Source organism: Festucalex cinctus, chromosome 1 (assembly GCF_051991245.1).
Source record: "Festucalex cinctus isolate MCC-2025b chromosome 1, RoL_Fcin_1.0, whole genome shotgun sequence".
Classification (NCBI taxonomy): domain Eukaryota; kingdom Metazoa; phylum Chordata; class Actinopteri; order Syngnathiformes; family Syngnathidae; genus Festucalex; species Festucalex cinctus.
This window is the reverse complement of record NC_135411.1, coordinates 48,220,369-48,240,858: the sequence shown is the minus strand read 5'-3', so window position 1 is coordinate 48,240,858 and position 20,490 is coordinate 48,220,369. Positions and strand designations below refer to the sequence as shown.

Genomic DNA, 20,490 nt, shown 5'->3' with positions numbered 1-20,490 from the left:
TTGACACAAGACAATATGGATACAAATTAGCTAGAAAAATATAGTCAGGTATGAGCATCTTTGCTATGGAGCTTGAATTTTATCCTGCAAATAAATAAATAAAGCAAAGAAACAAGTCAATAAAGTCTGTCTTAAATGTTCACAATGCATTCCACAAAGCTGTGGTGATATTGGATGAAGATCCATAAGCAACACATTGGGAATATTAATTGATACTAATAATAATAACAATAATGAGGCCGCCTATTGATCGCCTAATTTTTGCCTCTGCCCTGACGAGTCAATTTTTCTAGTGCATTAAAGACAATAAAATTAGTGAAATTATTTTGTTATGCTCACCTTGGTATCAGACCATATTGTTGTTCTTCTTCATATTCTTATTTATTTATTTTTATTATTATTTGTTTATTGTATTCCTTCTCATTACCCAATAATCATGGCCTTCCGTGACTCGACCTCTCCAATGAGAGTTTCATAATCTACATCATTTTTTTAAAATACTTTTTTTATTATTCACACAAAAAATCAATGTGCATCATGCTGAAGTTAGTCTTCTTTTTTGCCTTTCCCTAACCGTCCATTGTTTTGATTTGTTATTCGCCGACACGTGCTGCTTATGAATAGCAAATGTATTAATCAGTAGATATGAATTGCCTAATATGGGGGGAAATTGTGTATATATTAGGGGTGTTAAAAAAATCGATTCGGCGATATATCGCGATACTACATCGCGCGATTCTCGAATCGATTCAATAATCGGTAGAATCGATTTTTATTTTATTTTTTAGGATTCACACCTTGAGCATGGAAGAATGTTATATGAACGGAACATTAAGCCTTAATATTTTATTTTAATGCTGTTCAAACATGAAACAGATTACAACCTCTATAAGACTGAAATTTCAGATAAATAAATAATACATTTTCATATAAATCTTACACTCTACAAGCTTACTGATTAGTATTTTCTAAATTTGAATGAAAAAAAATCGCAACAATCGACTTGTAAATTCATATCGGGATTATCGAATCGAATCGTGACCTGTGAATCGTGATACGAATCGAATCGTCAGGTACTAGGCAATTCACACCCCTAGTATATATGCATCTGTGTGTTTACGCATGATTTTATAAATCTCAATATTTCTCTACGTACGTGAGTTTTGGGCTTCGTTCGTACGTCCGTTTTATAAATAAGGCCCCAGGTGATAGGGATGACAAGCATCTCATTTAACATGCATCTTACTGCAGATCTCTGCTGCCTCATTTTCTGTGTGCCAAATAAATAACATCCACACATGAAACAACACACTTTTAACGCGTTTTACCTGGAAAATAGCAATCCAAGCATAGCCGATGTTGTCAAAGTTGACAGCTCCCTTGTGAGGGTTGTGATCCCCAGGGCGACACACATTGTAGTACTGGTTCCAATTAACACATCCATTTACACTGGCCCCTCCCACTGTCGGGGCTGCTCCATTCACATCTGAACTTTGGTCGGGCGCCGGTAATTGGCACTCGGTCTTGGCCTCGGTGTAGGGCGGAACGTTATGGCAGCGAAGCATACCGTTCTCACGAGGTGCTGAACAGATAAACGGGCTGTCTTCACCATCCTCTGACATGTAGTAGGGACTGATTGACAAGTTGTATTTTCTAGACAAGAATAGAAATAACCAAACACTGGCATCAATAGCAATGTGATAAATGTTCATAAAACAAAGTATACAAATAGAGATGGTATCCTTACTATTTTATTACTTTTTGTGATATATTTGTTTGGTGGTTTCCCTATGTGATTTTTGTAGCGTAAAATATGCCTTGCTCAATACAGGTTGCGAAAATCTGCTTGAACTTTTATGTCATTATCTATGATTTTGCGACATGATGACTGAGAGAAAATAGAGTAAGAAAGACGTGGAAAAGACAGCAAAGGGACAGTCTGATCATATTTGCAGAGCATGTGAGGAACCCGTGACATGTAATGGTTGTACTCTATTCAAGAGGAACAGTTTGTCTACATGTGTGTCGAGAGGTTCATAGAGTGCACTGTTCTATTTTCAGAACAAAAAGGCTTGTTCTAAAATTTCTCATGGCCATTAGTGTTAAAGTACCGTACACCCAACCTTGAAGGAGCAGGAGATTTGACATTTACGTATCACAAGGCTGCATGCGTTACTTACGTTTTGATATCTGCTCCCAGAAAGCAGCGGTTTCGCAGAAGCCCCGCCCACAGCTGCACCCCAACAATCCCAAAGATGAAAAAGACAAAGAAGCAAAGGAGGAGGACATTTCCCAACATCGGAAGGGTGTCCAACAGTAGCGTCACCAAGATTCTCATACCTGCGAGATGGGAAACAAGATGTCAATCATATACTCTAATATGCATCATTAGCATCTAAACATGAACGGAGCCAAACTGTCTTAGAGTATGTGAAGCAAATGGTGTCCTTATTTTGGCCAAGTGTCATACCTTGACAACAACAATCGACCGTGCGAGCCTCATTCCTTCGGCCAAAATAATTACAAGCAATGACAACAGGGAATGTGACAGTTTGTCATAAATCTGAATTCATCTTCCCCATAGCTGGTATTATCTAAGTCCATCTGTCAAGCATCCATCTCTACGTGTCACGTGGAGTTAACATCAGAGTCAAATAGTCTGTCCTTACAATGTAAGCAGCCAATGTTCATAGACCCCATCATCATTCTGAAATTTCTGATCTCCCTCTTGGGATTAATATCGTCTGTCTATTCACCTACAAGTATCTGTCCATTTATCCTTCTATCTTACAGTTTTGCTGCAGATACCCAAATTTAAGGAAATTAGTAAAAATGTCATACTGTATGTTTATTTGAAAATGGCCCCCATGCTGGGGGTCGGCCTGGACTGATCATCTGACATACAAGACACAGGGCAAAGACATATTACTACAGATAGCAAATTTGGAGCCTTCAATTTACTAAACATATATCAACTGTCTGTGATAATAATACTGTGACTATGTTTTTTTTGTTTGTTTTTTAAATAAAGAAATTAGATTTAGCCAGAGAATCAGCAGAAGCCTTACAAGCATGACAAACCGTGTGCATTGCTCACTGTAACTAAACTACAGAGGGAATACACATTAACATCTGTCTAACAATGACAAGTTCTCATCCCCTTAGTCAGAAAGCCAAAACAGAGACAGAGTGGAAGCAAAATGGTTAGAGGCAAACAAAGATGCTAAGTGTGTATGAGGGCAGCACTGATGGCTACAGGCTGGAAATACTTGATCTCTTCATAGCAATTGAAGGAGGAAAATAATGAAAAATGGGACAATCGGCAGGTGCTGAGCATCTGTCAGGTTTCTCTTGTTGTGTGCACCTTAGAGGAAATGAGCCCTTGGGTTCTTAGGGTTGGAAGTGTGCCTGCTTCTGTCTGTCCTGACCTTGAGTATGCTGTGAGCAAAGCACTAGCTAACCTATATGTCACCCTCATCCACTCCCTGCACCAGAAACAACCCCCCCCCCCCCCCCCCCCCCTCCGCCCACCACCGCCACCACCACCTTCAGGCAGCTACAGTAACCATGCTTGAACATCATTTTTACTCCACATTGTCCATGGCTGCTGTAAAGATTGTTCCTAGGGCAACTATCAGCTCTTTGATAAGGTTGAAGGTAGAATGTTCACTCTCTACAGACCAAAAGTAAACATGTGTTCGTTCATGTGCATAAGATACTAGATGATAGATGTTGCATTTAGCGGCAAAGAGATGACGCAACTTGCTTTAAATTGGAATTTCATTTTCAGTTTTAAAGTGGCACCACCCTCTCACATATTGTTACGGGGGTCTTGATTAGTGTTGTTCCAATTCCGTTTTTTGGCACCCGATACCGATTCCGATACCCAGCTTTGCAGTATCGGCCGATACCAATACCGTACCGATACCTAAGGTTTTTTTTCCTCAACATGAACAAGCTGTCCTGCCATTGGTTCAGAGCATTCAAGGGCCAATCGGATATCTTAGATTGCCATGCAGTGAGCATGTCACATATCAGTGAATGTCGTGCACGAGCAAGACACAAGATGCTACATCCAAAATCCTATATTAGTGTTGGATTTAATGGTATCGGCAAGTTACTTGTGAGTACTCACCGATACCGATACCACTGTTTTGCCGATACCAGTATCGATATCGGAACATCACTAATATTGATGGTCAGCCTGCACTCCCTATGGAGCTTAGGAGCTCCAGTTTTCTTTTAACTATCCACACCTGGTAACAATCAGTCATCAGGGGATACATAGGGGAGTGGTGAAGAAGTGAGGTGAGCTTTTTCTTTTGACACAACATGGCTGTCAGTGGTGAGGTTTGTCTGTTTTTGTATTTTTAACCTATTTTCTCTTTTTCCACAGTGCCCAGCTCTGTTCATAAGTAGCATGCTGGATCTTTTCTTCCTTCCTTCCTTCCTTCCTTCCTTCCGTCCGTCCGTCCGTCCGTCCGTCCGTCCATCCATCCATCCATCCATCCATCCATCCATCCATCCATCCGTCCGTCCGTCCGTCCGTCCGTCCGTCCGTCCGTCCGTCCGTCCGTCCGTCCGTCCGTCCGTCCGTCCGTCCGTCCGTCCGTCCGTCCGTCCGTCCGTCCGTCCGTCCGTCCGTCCGTCCATCCATCCATCCATCCATCCATCCATTTTCTTAACTGTTTATTCCTCACAAGTGTTGCTTTTCTTGTTTTAGTTTATTGTTTTAGTTTGGGCCGGTGACCGCCGGTTGCCCCATTAATTTGTTGTTTCTTTTTTTATTTCAATTTTTTGCCCTTTTTCTAGGTTAGGGGGACAGCACTGGATCCAACAGCCTTCGACTGGGGTTGGTCCAGTGTTGGCCCCAATCATTGTGGTTGAGGTCACCGGTCTTGTTTGTTCGTCTAAATGTTTTTGATTGGGCTAGATAAAGTTTGTGTTGTGTGTGTGTGTGTTTTTTTTCCATCCATCCATCTTCGACCGCTTATCTGAGGTCGGGTCGTGGGGGCAGCAGCTTTATGAGGGAAACCCTAAACCTTTTTTTTTTTTTTTTTTTTTTTATGTCACTCATTGTTTGGCGTCCTTTATATGTTGCAGTCACATAGACAGACAGAAAAATGTGTTTAAATCTTGAAATCTTTAGTCAGGGTGTAGACTAACATAACCAGGAACAGCTGATAATTAAAAAAATGTGTCACAATAAATGTCACTGATCTTTTTTGCAAAGCAAGTAGAGATGTGCGGGTGAAGCTTTCTGAACCTTTGAGGCTTTCTTTCAAATTGTGCCGAAAAAGATTTGAAACAATCACTCACACTTATCTTTCATCAATAGAAGTCTAAATAAATCAGATACAGTGCATGTATTATTCACGGAAGTCTGTGCTAATGAAAACAAAACAAACCGTTTTTTCAAATAAAATATGATTGTGTGTGTTGATATTTATTAAAAATGCAGGGTTTTTCCTGTGTACAAAATCCAAAGGCGGCCACCTCCACCTTATTTGCTCACCACCTAAGTGACTGAAAATAAATGAATGCTTTAACATGATAATAGTCATATTCTTATTGGAACTATTATTGTTATTATTGAAACATGGAATTATATGTTGCCTGTAAAAAATGAAAGCGAGTCTGTTGAATTTACAGAATACATACACGTCATGGTACATGGTTAGGATTAGGGATGTTCGATACCATTTTTTTCCTGACCGATAATCATACCAAACACTGATACCACTAGTAAATAAAATTCCCCACCCATAAATGACAGATGATTTTAAAGAAATACCTCTATATCCCAATATATTACTTTCCTTCAAATTGCATGAAGTTAATGGCAACTTTGTGTTCATAAAATTTCTAATTTCTTGTTCCTGGTGATAAAACGGCCTCAGGAGGGCAGCAGGTAATGGTATCGGTCACCGGCGTCAGTACCGATACCTTGAAATAAGACTGGTATTGGCATTGATACCTGATATCGGTAGTCACCAATCATAGTCAGGATGATACCACCTCTGCCTCAATTTGAGCCAGGAAAATCCCTGAAAAGGGAGTACGCGTGAACAGTTACAAAGGATGCAGGCCATGGAATTATGTAGAAGTTTATATTTTAAAATAAAAAATAAAAATAAAAATAAAAAAAACGTTCACAATCGAAGATTGTATGTGTCTCCTCTTCACACTCTTAAATTTTGCAGCTGTTAAAATATGCGTCATTCACTGTAATAAAAAAAAAAAAAAAGCACCAGATCTCGGTTACAATGTGGCAACAGTATTGAGCAATTATTAATTAAACGAGACCCTTAATATTATACATTTAATATAAGAAGCTTTGAATAGAGAACCAAAAAGTGTTTTTCCTCACTCACTCACACTAACATGATCTCCCGGGAGGGGAAGCAAACCTACGCCACCTGCACCAAAGGAAAGTGACAGTACCACTTCACCACCCAGAGGAAGCCAACCAACATTGAAAATAATGGGACCTTCTGTCAAACGACCACATAAAGCCCAGTTCCTGATTTTGTGGACCACCAGCCACCAAAGCGTTTCAGGCCGTCAATCCTGCGACGTATGAAGCTTCGAACGTCATCGGTCACGTGATACTTGCAGAATGATACAAGCTCCAAAGCACAAGCAGTGTGATTCAGAAAGTTTGACGCTTGCTTCAAGGTACCAGTTTCATTTGAACATCACTAATATCAAGTAATATACCAATGAAAACGACCGGGTGAAATGTTGAAACATGGACTTACTTGGTACTCTGTTGATGGCCCGTAGAGGCCTCAGCACTCGTACAGTACGAATGGCTGAGAAACTGGCATTCTGTCCATCCAGAGAGTACTCCAACACACTAAGGGCACACATGCAGGAATGGTTTTCCATTGAATGCACTTAAACCGTAAAAGAGCTGTCATTACAAACATAATAATGCTATTGTCTATTAGCAATTAAAAAAATGATTGGTTGTTCTGTATGTTTATGTATATCTAAATCTGAGTGAAAGCCTTACTTTTGCTAGGGTCTTAAGTGGCTTTCTTTAAGATGCACAAGCTGTGAAACAGGTGCTGAAAGAGGTTTAAGAAAATGTCCAACAGCATTTACTGAGTCTGAGTGTTTGTTGCATAATGTTGAGGCTAAGTATTGCACTGCATATCTAAGAGGCATACTAGGAAAGACTTTCTTTTTTTTTACAAACTTAAGAATGGGGATACACCACGAGGCTCAAACACTGTATTGAAGCATGTGTGTTGTTTGTATAATGTCCTCTTTCGTGTGGAACAATTTCTACAACATCACAGGGACATCACAGTGTAATTCAGTCATAGTGACTGTGGTTACAGTTGAAAATTTGCGGGCAGCAGAGAGAAACATTGTGGGACACTCACCCCGCCATGACGATGACAAAGTCCAGCTGGTTCCACTTGTCGCCAAGGTAACAGTTGCTGCCAAAAATCCCCAGGGCCACCATCTTGATGATCATTTCAACCGCAAAGAAAGCAAATATGCAGTCATCCAAAACCTGATGGGAGAGCAGAAGCCGCATTTAACACTGAAAAGAGTAACATGTTTTACTTACATGCACATTGATGAAAGATATTGTAAAGACTCTATTAGTTTGAAACATCAGGGAATAATTCCAATTTTGTGTGATTTTATCTGTGTTCTGAGTAAACGGAGATTTACTGCTGCAAAAAAAAAAAATGTATTAGACTTGCTCATCTCAAACAAATGGAACACAAGTGATGGGAAAGGATGGGTGGACTTTTATTCCCTCTTAGCCAGTTGTTTAATATACTACCACGAGTTCTCTTTTTATGGCAGAATATGAAAGTAATGTCTGACTAAAATGGCACATTATTTATTTACAGTCACTCCTCATGGTGCCTTGCCGCTCAGTCATTTTGCTTTGAACAATCTAATCTGCTCTGGAATGCTTTATACTAAACTGTATGGGAGGAGGAAAAAGGTACTTAGTGGGGGACTATTTTGGTAATGGACCATACCTGATCACGTTTTTCAATTGCGTGTATAGGTGATAGAGGCAACATGAAAATGTGACGACTAACCTGGAGTATGCGACACCACTCGGACAGGCAGGTGACATCTTCACACGGCTGGAACATCCCCAGGGTGACGCAGTTGAGGAGGATGACCAACATGGACACATGCTCGAACCACGTACAAGGAGGAGTTAAGGTTCAAACTTATGTGATATTTAAAAATCCTAACTAATTATGAATGTAGACAGCATGCAGTTTAAAGTCATGTACAAAGTTGTTATTTGAGGATAATGCCCAGAAGAATGTGCAATACTCTCTGGGAAGGGGGTCGCTAATCTTGTACAAGCAAGCCTGTAGTACTTGTTGCTTAAATTTTACACAGTGCATCGACAAACGACTGAAATTGAGCCACTATGTCAAGGTGAGATGCAGCCTCGGGAGTATTCATACAATCTTGATAAGTGTTGTGTTAATTAACAATGTGTTGTTGTAAGGATTGAGGACTACGCCGGGTGGAAAAAAATATCATCATTAAAATGGAATCCACACTAGCAATGTAAGGTCAACCGCTCCTTCACAAATGAAGGATTTAGCTGAATAAAAATGAGATGTTTGAATATTTAAAGTATCTGTTCAGTCATTCGCTGCCCTCCTTGTGCTCAGTTTCCTGTAAGTTGTCTTTAATCTCTGCAGTTAACACTTCCTGAGCTTCCCCACTGTCATCAGCTCTCCTACTTACACACGCACGTATACATCATAAATCCTGAGACACAACATGAGCTAACACTTACCTTTAAATGAGCGTTAGGATAAGATTTAGTTAGTGTTTTGGAGCACTGTGGCCAATTCCTTTGCCATTTGTGCTGTAACCTGAAAACATTTTATTTATATTTATTTATATTATTTTAGCCTTTATTTTTCGCATGTATTTACATCCATATCTGATACACCACTTAGAGAATAGACCAGAATTCTATCTACTAGTGTTAGCTATGAAGGCAGAATAGAGCTGAAAGGGAAGCCTTGCATGTACAGAAGCGTTCCTTTTCTCGCTTGTTAAGGTCGATTTATGTCTGTGAGAATCTGAACAAATTAGTTCTGTGCCAAAGAGCACCGAGTGGTTCACCATTACTTTTTTCTCCTGTCGAGAGCAATGAAATATTTTTATTGTAGCTAATATTTCCACAGATGTGCAGGTATGTGCTTCAAACATTTAATCGGGACTTTATTTATCTAGGAATGTCTGAAGTTAACCACTAAGTCATTAGTCACTGCAACCGCGGTATTGTAGAAAATGTAAACGTTAGCTGAGGTGTAACATCAAATGATTACACTGCACACATTTAGTTAATAATTAAACTGTCAGGGATTCATCAAAATCAGCTACAGAACACACAACAAGTGAGTGTCTCATTTATTAGCTGCACACATTTAACAATTCAAACAACAATACATTAAGCGTACCTGTTTAAACTCTACCAGACTGCTTCAGAGCATACTTTCCCACCTTGATACAATACTTTCTGCTGTATCACTTTTTATTTATTTTTTTTTATTTTTATTTCTGCTACAGAAAGCGGGCATGAGTGAGAATAAAAGGATATATTGAAAGGCTCACTCCTTTTCACATAAATGTATAAACAAAGTAGTAAGTAAAGTAAGTCAAATAAGTAGTAAGTAAACAATTAAGTAAAATAAGTAACGTAATCAAGTACAGGCCAAAAGTTTGGACACACCTTCTCATGCAATGCATTTTCTTTATTTTCATGACTATAGGCTGCAATGTAGATTCTCACTGAAGGCATCAAAACTATGAATGAACACATGTGGAGTCATGTAATAAAAAAAAAAGGTGAAATGATTGAAAACATGTTTTATATTCTCGTTTTTTCAAAATAGTCACTCTTTGCACTGATGATTTTTTTTTTTTTCTTGTGCACTCTTGGCATTCCCTCGATGAGCTTCAAGAGTTGTCACCTGAAATGGTTTTCTCACAGTAGTGAAGAAGTTCCCAGAGGTGAGAATGGCAAAAGTGTGCAAAAGTTGTCATCAGAGCAAAGGCTGGCTATTTTGAAGAAGCTAAAATAATAAAACATGTTTTTAGTTATTTCACTTTTTTTTTTTGTTAAGGACATAAATCCACATGTTCCTTCTTAGTTCTGATGTCTTCAGTGAGAATATACAATGCAAATAGTCATAATAAAATAAAGCAATTGAGACATTGAATGAGATGTGTCTATGTCCTTGTCCAATACAAACAAATTGGGCACCATAAGCAGCTGAATTCCAGTCGAGTCATCGTTAAACTTGACGCCATTTCCTGTTCGGCACCAGTGACTCTTTCGTTTGACTTGATATTATCAGTTTATTCTGACCAATGTGCAGTAGTATACTGTAAATCCATCTATCCATTTTCCTGACCGCTTATTCCTCACAAGGGTCGCTGGGGGTGCTGGAGCCTATCTCAACTGGCTTTGAGCAGTAGGTGGGGTACACCCTGAACTGGTTGCCGGCCAATCGCAGTATACTGTAAATGTTTTAGTGAAATTTTGAAATTATTATGACTAAATGTACACAATAAATTATGTATGTTATGGTGAACATTCACACACAGACAGCTACTGATGAGAGAAAACAGCCATGATTCCCTTACAGACCTCTTACACTTACATGGATGTTGTTGTTGATGCATGCACAAAAACACAAAGAACACACCGGAAAAGGTCTCAAAGAGTGCATCCAAGCACGCACGCACAATCAAATGCTAAGCCCACTCCAGCTGAGCTGTCAGGTCAGTGCTGGTGCACAGAAGAGAGCAGAGCCGAGTTAGTAGTCAACAGCGAAGGGCCACTGAGAGACTACAACAAAGAATCACGGCCTTGCTTGACTGCATCTGAGTAATAATAGTAAAGAATGCCCATGTTTGTTAGATCCACAATGTTACATTACATAAAACCACAACAGAAGTACAAACACAACAAAGTGCTTGTTTAGAGCTGACAAAGTCAGCTGTGAAAGTTTATAGACTTGCATGTCTCCAGCTCGGAGGTTGTTGGCTGGTAAAAAATAAGTCCAAAACAGAAAACATGTCAGCATGCTACACCATAATTTGCCAAAGCGTTTACCTGTTCCCCTGTATGCAGCTTGCTTGGGAAATAGAGGACTACAGTATTCCTTTTGTGATCTCTAATATAGATTCAAGTCAAATTCTGCAACTAAATCAAAGATGAGATCAGAAAAGTAATAATGTGGCATATACGCCAAACGGCATCTAACCTGCTCCCAGCCAGTAGGGGTCATAATGTATTTCCATGGAATTCATGGACAATTAATTTACTTTACTTGGCATTTTGCAAGGCAGCTTCTCTCAACATCCACAGACAATTTCTGAGGGAATGCAATTTATTAGTCATAGTCTGTTTCGAAAAAAAAAAAAAAAAAAAAAAAAAGATATCTGCTGACCTTTTTCCATTTCCATTTTAAAACAGGACAGGAATACTAAGTGTGTTCTGTTACAGACAACAAGGTTAACAAGATATTTTACTCATCTCACCTTTGCTTGACTTTCACCTTTAACCTTCCCTTTCTCACTCCCCACTTCACACTCACATCCGCAATCTTTTACCCCTCACTCAGTTTTTGCTCCTCACACCTCCTCTGCAATCCATTTAACTACACCCTCACACTGTCACTTTTTTTTTTTATGCTCCAGTCCATCCCCCTTTTATTAGACGAGCACAAACTCAATTGCATCAGATGTAATGACATGGTCACACGCCTTACTCAGGTCAATCTGAGAAAGTGTATGTGCACATGCTGCACAGAATACTGCACTGCCTTAAACTGAAGAGTTTGGTTTTAACCTTTGCAGGAGAACAGAACAATAATAGAGTCACCTCTAGTCTGCTACACTGCAAACTCCAAGAAAAATAATTTTACACATTTTGTTCCCCTACCCATATGAAAAAAAATCCTTTATTTACATTTGTCATAGAGAAACTCTTTACAATAAGATATGTCATGCCTACAACCCAACAAACAAACAGTTGCACTCATAAGTTTACATGCCCCTAGGGTATGTCTCTAGGATATGTAAACTTATGAGCACAACTGTATGAATTAAATATGATAACATCCACCACACTCTGCGGAGTTCAGAATCTGTCTGCATGTGCCTCAATCAAATCCACCAAAATCACGCTACACCACCTGTGCCACAACTTAGACCGACTTTCAGCTGCTCCAAAGTTTAGTCTACTTTGAGTGGTATTCACTACCCGCTAATGAGGTTTGAGCTGACAACACAATTTGTTTTGAAGTTGAAAACAATTGCACAAGGTGTTCCAAGATATTCAGTTAAGCACAGCACTTGAGCAGCCCATCACTTATTTGTTGATGAGATCAATCTCTGAAGAATACATCGGTGATTCATCCGACAAGCAGCAGCTGGCATCGGACCATGTGAGGGCTGCGTGTCCTCGTTCTCCCGCTAATGAGCTGCGTTCCCTTTCTGCATGTCCTTACTTCCCTTCTATGCTCTCGTGTTCTGTGTTGGGAATCAGTTTCCTCCCCCTCCATTGTTTCCTGTTCCTTTTTTTTACTAACTTCAACAAGGTCCTCTGCGCTCCTCTGCTTCTCTCTGGCCATGAATAATGGCACTGTTTCCAGTCCAGACTCTGAGCTGTGTGTGTAAGTGATTGGAACATTGTTCATTTACATCAACCATCTGCCATAGAGAAGACTTCACCAGAAAATCAGACAGGCTGTCACTCCCGCGATCTCTACTGTAAGGATTTCGCCGACGGTATCGCCAGGACGCAGCGCTACAATGTAGGAATGTGCGAGCTTGTCCCCAAAGATGGCAAGAAACAGAACCTCATAAATCAGCCTGTCCCTGAACTCGCTCCTCTCTCCCACATCACCTCCCTCGCTCTTTTCATCTCTCTATCCCCACACCTCCCCGCCTCGCCTCCGACACCCTGGAGAGGAGGCCGAGGCAGGCGTGACGCACTTACACAAGGATTCCCTTTCTGTCTCTCTTTGCGCTCTGCTGCGAGCTTGCGCTCCCTTTCATAAACAAAATGGCACGTCAATGTGAATTCTGTGTTCTATGGCGCAAGTCATATCACATGCATATTGGGTATGTGCAGGTGTGTGTTGCAGGTGACAAAGAGGATAAAAGGGAGGACAGAAAGAGAGAGGGGAGATACAGGAAGCCTGAAATAGAGCAGTTGCATCTGGTGAGGCCTGGCCTTGTACTGTGGCACACACATACATGCCCACACTGAACACACCTGAAAAAGGCATTCAGTGTGACCTTGAGCTGTTGGCTCGACTTCATGCGTTACTCCATGTTAGGTTATATGATAATGTTACAGTAGATATGTGCTTCTGCAAGATATAAGAGGAAAATTAAAGACTAAGGGCCTATTTTCATGCAGTCTGTGTGCATGGATGGAGTTATTTTCGTTAATTATTTTCATATATGTGCAGTTGGAAACTAGCCTTTGCACCATTGTGGGAGTGAACACAGCCGATTAGCTTCCTCGCCAATGGAAGTGGCTCCTCTAATTCCCTTAAAGGGATCGTTCGGATTTATTTAACATGAATCTCAATTTCATCCTCACCTCCCGTGTGTGCGATCAGCACTGACTGACCCCTGACAGCGTTCTGTGACACCAGTTCTGGTCCGGCGTTGGACGAGAGGAAAATAGTCCAGCAAGCTGGCTGGGGTCTCGGAAATAAAGCGTTTTTCTTCTAAAAACTATTTGTGTTCAAAAGAGTGATACATTTGCATCACAATACTCTTTTCTGAAAAAAGTCAGACGCCATTACCGCCAGCCACTACTTTTCTGTTCGTTCGTATCACTGCGCGGCGCATCGCATGCAGCTGATAGACGCGCACTAATCTAAGTTGTTTGTCTTTTCAAAGGCGGAAGGATCAGCTGGCTGCAGTGCGTCGATTAGCTGTCTACAGGGTGACGCGCAGTGATACGAACGAACAGAAAAGTAGTGGCTGGCGGTAATGGCGTCTGACTTTTTTCAGAAAAGGAGTATTGTGATGCAAATGTATCACGCTTTTGAACACAAATAGTTTTTAGAAGAAAAACGCTTTATTTCCGAGACCCCAGCCAACTTGCTGGACAATTTTCCTCTCGTCCAACACTGGGCCAGAACTCGTGCCACAGAACGCTGTCAGGGGTAAGTCAGTGCTGATCGCACACACTGGGGGTGAGGATGAAATTGAGATTCATGTAAAAAAAATCCGAACGATCTCTTTAAACTTAGTGCAAGAGAGGTGCACGGTCAACATGGCGGAAGCATAACGGACTAACTGGAGTCCATGCAGGAGATCGACACGCAATGTTTATAAGGATGATGTAATGTTGACTGCTGTTAAGTGGGCAATTGGAGACCACCTTCCACCCTCGATTGGGTGTCCCACACACAAACAAAACACCCCACCCATAGCTGATTTTAAAATTATATTAAAGTTGTATTAAAGATGATGATGATAATAATAATAATGCATTCAATGAATTGATTTCTATAATGATAGATTGCATGCTGTTGTCATACTGTATATATGAATGCAATGCAATGATATTAACTACACATGTCTGCGGAGCTCAGAATTAGTCCGTGCCTCGATCACATCCACTAAAATCATGTTACATTACTTAGACTGGCTTTTAGTTGGTCTAATCAACACGTCCTCCAACAATACGACCATATTGGTCGTTTTACCATACACCAAAATACGACCAAGTGTTACGTATTGTAGTTGAGCGACTCCTATCGTATCGTATCATGTAAGTAGAGAAAAAATAATAAGGTGAACCATAAGTAGAGCTAATGGGACGCGGACCTGGGTCATGTGGTCAGAAGACTAATGTCTATCTTACTGAACTAACAGGCCTGTAATTGTTTTAGTGTTTAGTGCTGACATGAATGCCAATTCGTTGTCACCAACATAAATGGCTGGAGTTAGTATTAGGCTTTCAGTGAGGTTGTACACATTATGTCTTTACATCGGACACTAATGATTGGGGTTTGTAAGAGGCTGCGGTTGTAGTATGGTTGATGTTACAAAGCACATAGTCAACATGCAAATAATTACTGGCCTGTTAGCTCAGTCAGATAGACACTAATCTTCTGGCCACGCTATATGGGTTCAAGTCCCTGTAACTACACTTGGTTCACTTTACTATTTTTCCGCTATTTACATTGCCCATAGCGGTTGCTAAACTTCAATACATAACATGGTCGTAATTTGGCACATTTAAAAACGACTTATGTGGTCGTATTAATTGGAGGACTAATGTTTAATGTCTACTTTCAGCCAACATACACACTAAAGGAGGTTTGCACCTGCGCTAAAATCCAGATATGCCCATTTTGATGCTAAGCTCATGTGGACTATCTATGAAAATAGCTTTAAGTCTGACCACTGGAGAACAAGACAAGGTAAGAAAAGGCAAGACGTCTTTGTTTTTATCACACAGTTAAAAATCATTTGCAAACAACAGAACTACAGACATTTAAAATCAAAGTAAAGAAATAACACATAGCCTACTAAAATCATTCAAGGAACATATAATGCAAGAAAAGGTTTTGGGAAATTGTTTTCAAATTCAAGCATTTGCAGAAAAAAATATGCCTGTGAAGTCATGCTTGACAAAAGGCAGATGTGAGACACTTGGAAACAACAAATCTAACCCGCTTTCAGCTAATCACCACACAAGTGTGTTTTTTTTTTTTTTTTCCCCTAATCACAGAAGCTTAACAGTGATGGTGAGTAGCAAGGAGTGTGATGACAACCACATACAGTAACAATGAAAGGAATGCAACAATTGCAAAGTACGAAAGCGCTACACACAAATTTGTGCAGGCTGCTCAGTACAATATAGACGATAAGCTGAAAGTAATGTACAAAAATTCACACTCTGTATGTCTGGTATTAGGAAACTATTATCCGCTATTAAAAACGCCACAATTTTCTGTTTTTTTTTCTGAGATTACAGCCACATCAAATATAACAATACCACTTTGGCGCCATCTTGTGGCATTCGGATGGCAAGTAACTGTGTTGAAGTAAGAGGAGGAGCTTCATCTAGTCAGGCCACACCCTTGTCTAATAGTAGAAAGTGCTTTGGCGCCAACGTGTGGCATCCATATGCAATTACAAACATTTTTGGGTGGGTGTCAATTACTCACAGATTTTCACTATTCATGGCAGGGCTTGGTCCCGAAACTACTGTCTTCTATTTACACTTGTATCTATGGAAGTTGGGAACTTATAAGTAGCAATGCCATACAATTTCTGACATGATAAAAATAAAAACACTATAATACATATAATATAATACAATACAAATAATACTACAGGTGATACAGATCAATAATTACTTGGTACACCACACGTGCAATGATTGTGTGGGTATGTACGTAATTGATGCAATGTATTGTCATGGTGACAACATGACTACCAAAGGAGACTGTCAGACATAAACATGGTGACTGATTATAGCTATTAGGAGGGCCACTTTGATTTTGTTATGTTCTCTCCACGTCTGACACAGTTTCAACAGGAATCTGGTTGCTAAGTAACCAGCCGCAGTCCAAACTGTCCGCACAGACCGAGAGAGAAAGAGAGAGAGAGAGAGAGAGAGAGAGAGATTTTGTGGCTTTGTTGAAGGTTTTTGTGGCTTTTTTCTGTATAACAATGTCTGTATATTGTTGTAGTTTGTATCTGTACTGTTGCCATGCTTCACCTTATTCTTATTCCTCCTTTCTCTAAACTAGTTTCTCACCCACTATTCTCAAAGGGAAAGGGTGAAAAAAGAGCACATCCCTCCCATTTCCCATCTATTTGTCTTCTGTCCATCCCTTTCCCCGCCCTGTGTGTATGAGCTACAGTACCACCATGCATGTTGCAATGTGATACATTACATTTTCATCATAATCTCTTTTTGGCATTCACATGTGCATGCGGAGATGGCTTCTATATTTCTTTTAATCCTGTTAAATTGTAATATTTCATGGGACTTGTGGGTTGCTGGAGTCTAATTTGAGTCTAATGTGCTCCTGCTGTTTGAGTGCAGGGTTGCAGTGAATTTCCATCGTTGCTCAGGAGCCACACTGCTCTCCAGGGGACTGCACATTATAGTGCTGACCACCAAATATTTTTACCACTTTAATGTGTTTCATATCTGTTTAGATGCCGCTGACTGCCTTATTGCTGGCTAGGTTTCACTAGCAAGTGTCTCATGTGGCTGATTTAAGATCTACGGAAAACTATGGAAATATTGAGTATCATTAGCACTGTATTGTCACTATAAATTTTTTTTTTTTTTAAATGACTCAATTAATCCATTTTTTTATACACTCCTGCTGACAGGGAGCTAGAGCCAATCCCAGCTGACTTGATGAAAGGCAGACCTCACCCTGGACTGGTCACCAGTCAATCACAGGGCACATTTGGAGACCTTTCACACACTGAGTGGGAGCCGAACCATGTTGCCTACGTCAAAGTCAGGTGAGTTAATCACTTCATCATCGATTACTCAAAAATAAAACATGCATTATGAAGTAACATGTCAGTTCTGTGCCTGTACAATGAGTTCTCAAAGGGATTTAGTAGGAAATGGGTTAAAAAGTTACAATACTGTATGTTCCGGAAACATGAGCGCCATGAGCCTGGTGCAGTTATATATTCTTTAAAAAAAATAAATAAATAAATAAATGAAAAATAAATAAAAAAATAAAAAAAGGAGGAAAAAGTCCAGCTGAGCCAAACAATAAAACATCAGGGACACTCAGTACTAAATCATTATGCTCTGCTCTGATCTTAAAGCAAGTTCAGTTACGGGGCTTGGTTTGGAGCATATTATTTTTAAATCAATATGCCATTTTCAAGTAAATATTGAATGCATTTTATATACAGTAATTATAGTGTGTTGATGTTTGAATAACTTGTAACCAATTCTGTAAAAACGGGCTGAATAATGACACCTTTGTAAAAGATGAAAATTTGGCGCACGGTCACAATAATCACACACGTGCTTCAAAACAAGTGAGATAAAGCTGTATACATAATAATGTGAGATACCAAACATTCGAAATGAGTGATGAGGTTTGAGGGGAAGGAAAGAAAACAGCAAGTGCATGAATAAATGTGCATAAATATGCATTTCAAATTGTGCATTTTTCTATGATAAACACGCTTTCTTTTCCTCCCTAATGACCTCAAAACAAATATTCAAAACATGAAGTCCTTCACACAAACACAATGAAAAATTGGTATCTATTGTTGGTAAAACAAACACCAATCAATTACATTGATTGCAGAAATCACAGAAGCAGACATCTTTTTAGCTTTGTGGACATTTCCTATTTTGCAAGCAAAAAAACTGACATCAGCATTTAATCTGACATGCTTCCTGGCTTTTATTACATTTCCGTCTAGACATTGCACAATCATATATAATTTAATCACACGTCTCCCATCATATACGTCAGTCCTAATGCAAAAGCTTTTAACCACTTCTTTTCAACCCATTTGAATGCAAACCTTTGCTTTATAATGCAAAACTATTTCAAAACATACACATACTTGATTCCACTTTCAGACCAACAGATGTAAAAGAACAAACCCAAGCGTTGACTTCACTCACATGTCCCGCATGACCCATTACATTCAAGTCTATCCGTTGTAACCATATGCTAACACTGTAAGCTGCCCTGCCTGGCACCATATGGAGATTTGCATGGCCCAGCTACATTTAAAGAAAACAACACGTACACTCGAATGGATCTTTATGTACTTGTGAGACTCATGAGAGGACTCCATGTGAACCAGCATGTGCCTTTTTAAGTGAGTTTCAAGCAGTCACTGGTTGTAATTTCAGTACTAATAAATGCAGTTCATTGTCCATCATTTAATCAAAAACACCACTGCTAATAACAACAGCAGCAACAACAAAAAAACTCTTACTAATACTATATGAATTCTAAACAAACTTTTTATTGTTCATATTAACAAAATCAGAATTTTAGTGAAGCTTTCAATTACATTTGGAGCATGCAATTGCAAGTGGGACGAAGTAAAACTCTTGAATTTAATCACAAGTAAATGATTGGAACAAGCATCTGCTCCCCCCAATGTATATTACAAATTTTCATCTCATCAAGTGTGAGGTTGTAAAAAGCACATTAGTGACACAACTCTATGGAATTTTAAGCAAACATCGAGTACAACAGTAATGACTATAAGTGATTTGTCAGTTCCATGTTTTTTAAGTGCGCTCTAGCAATATAATATTTTGCACAACATGCTAGTGTGTCCCATAAAATAAGATGCAAACACTGATTACATAACAGCAGGAGTGTATATTTGCACCTGGACATCTGCTTTAATATGAATAAGTAGTCCTCAGGTTTAATAAGATAATACAGGGAAAGAAAAGGTGCTCAAGGAAGGTGCAAAAAAAAAAAAAAAAAAGATTGCAAAAGGAAAGAATGAAAAAGAGAGACGTGCTCGATGTTTGCAGCCACTTACAAAGCTGCGCCACACAATAACACCTTTCTATACAAACTTTTCATCTTATTTCCTCCAAGCTGCAAAACGGCTCCTCTTCATCACACTCGTCCCCTGCACATACACAGCCACGCACAGACAGACACATGGCCGGACAACTGAAATCTGACAGATTAGCGAAAAAGCTTCGATGTGTGCAACAAAGACACAACTTCCTGTTCCGAATCACCTCTGTGGAAAACGTGAGGAAGAGCAGCAGACTGCCATAAAAAAGGAACCACTTCAAATCTGGGACAGTGAAGGGCAAATACTGTATCCGAAAAAAGGGGATAATTGAATTTGTACATATTTTCAGGTTGTGTTTCCATGGAAACCACACACTTGCAGAACATTAGTCTGCAAACAAACACTGCATTCTCTTATTTATTTTTTTTGTTTCCCTGCTGAGCAATGCTGAGTCTTTAGTTTCTCTCTCAAACCAGCAGGTGTTGATTACAATCTGCATCCCAAGAGGAAATTACAACTAGGCTTGTAATTGTTATTAATTATGGTACATGGAATTATCTCAATTAAACAAAAACACAGCACCGCCCTGGGTTCAAGTGTCTGTTCAATTTGAACAGATCACAATAGGAGCAAGGTAGACGGGAGGGAAGATGCACTGATATATTCAGATAGATTTACACTGAAAAATCAAATAAACTTCAGATCATTATTGCACTTAAAAACATGAAATCTTAATGAAGACTTGTACTCTAATGCAGGCTATCCATTTTATGATGAGATATCTCAAATTAATCAGTGTTCATTTGATAGAAACGGTGACAATCTATCCATAGTGTTCAATAAACAAATTGTGTTGCAAAGACAGCTGCTGTACAGGAAGGTCAAGGGTTAATATTTAGCTGGGTAAACACTAAACATGGTACTCTGATTACATTA

At 39.5% G+C, this 20,490-nt stretch overlaps 1 protein-coding gene across 2 annotated transcripts in view; it reads right to left on the bottom strand.

Moving 5' to 3' along the window:
* Positions 1-20,490, bottom strand: part of cacna1ha (calcium channel, voltage-dependent, T type, alpha 1H subunit a) — a 112,198-nt gene that overhangs the window by 49,931 nt on the left and 41,777 nt on the right. For both annotated transcript variants that reach the window (XM_077539356.1, XM_077539364.1), the window contains exons 3-7: positions 8,076-8,188; positions 7,395-7,528; positions 6,762-6,859; positions 2,181-2,340; positions 1,329-1,653 (exon numbers count right to left, since the gene is read on the bottom strand). In XM_077539356.1, the coding sequence (XP_077395482.1) occupies positions 1,329-1,653; positions 2,181-2,340; positions 6,762-6,859; positions 7,395-7,528; positions 8,076-8,188 (830 nt within the window). The remainder of the gene's footprint in view (positions 1-1,328; positions 1,654-2,180; positions 2,341-6,761; positions 6,860-7,394; positions 7,529-8,075; positions 8,189-20,490) is intronic.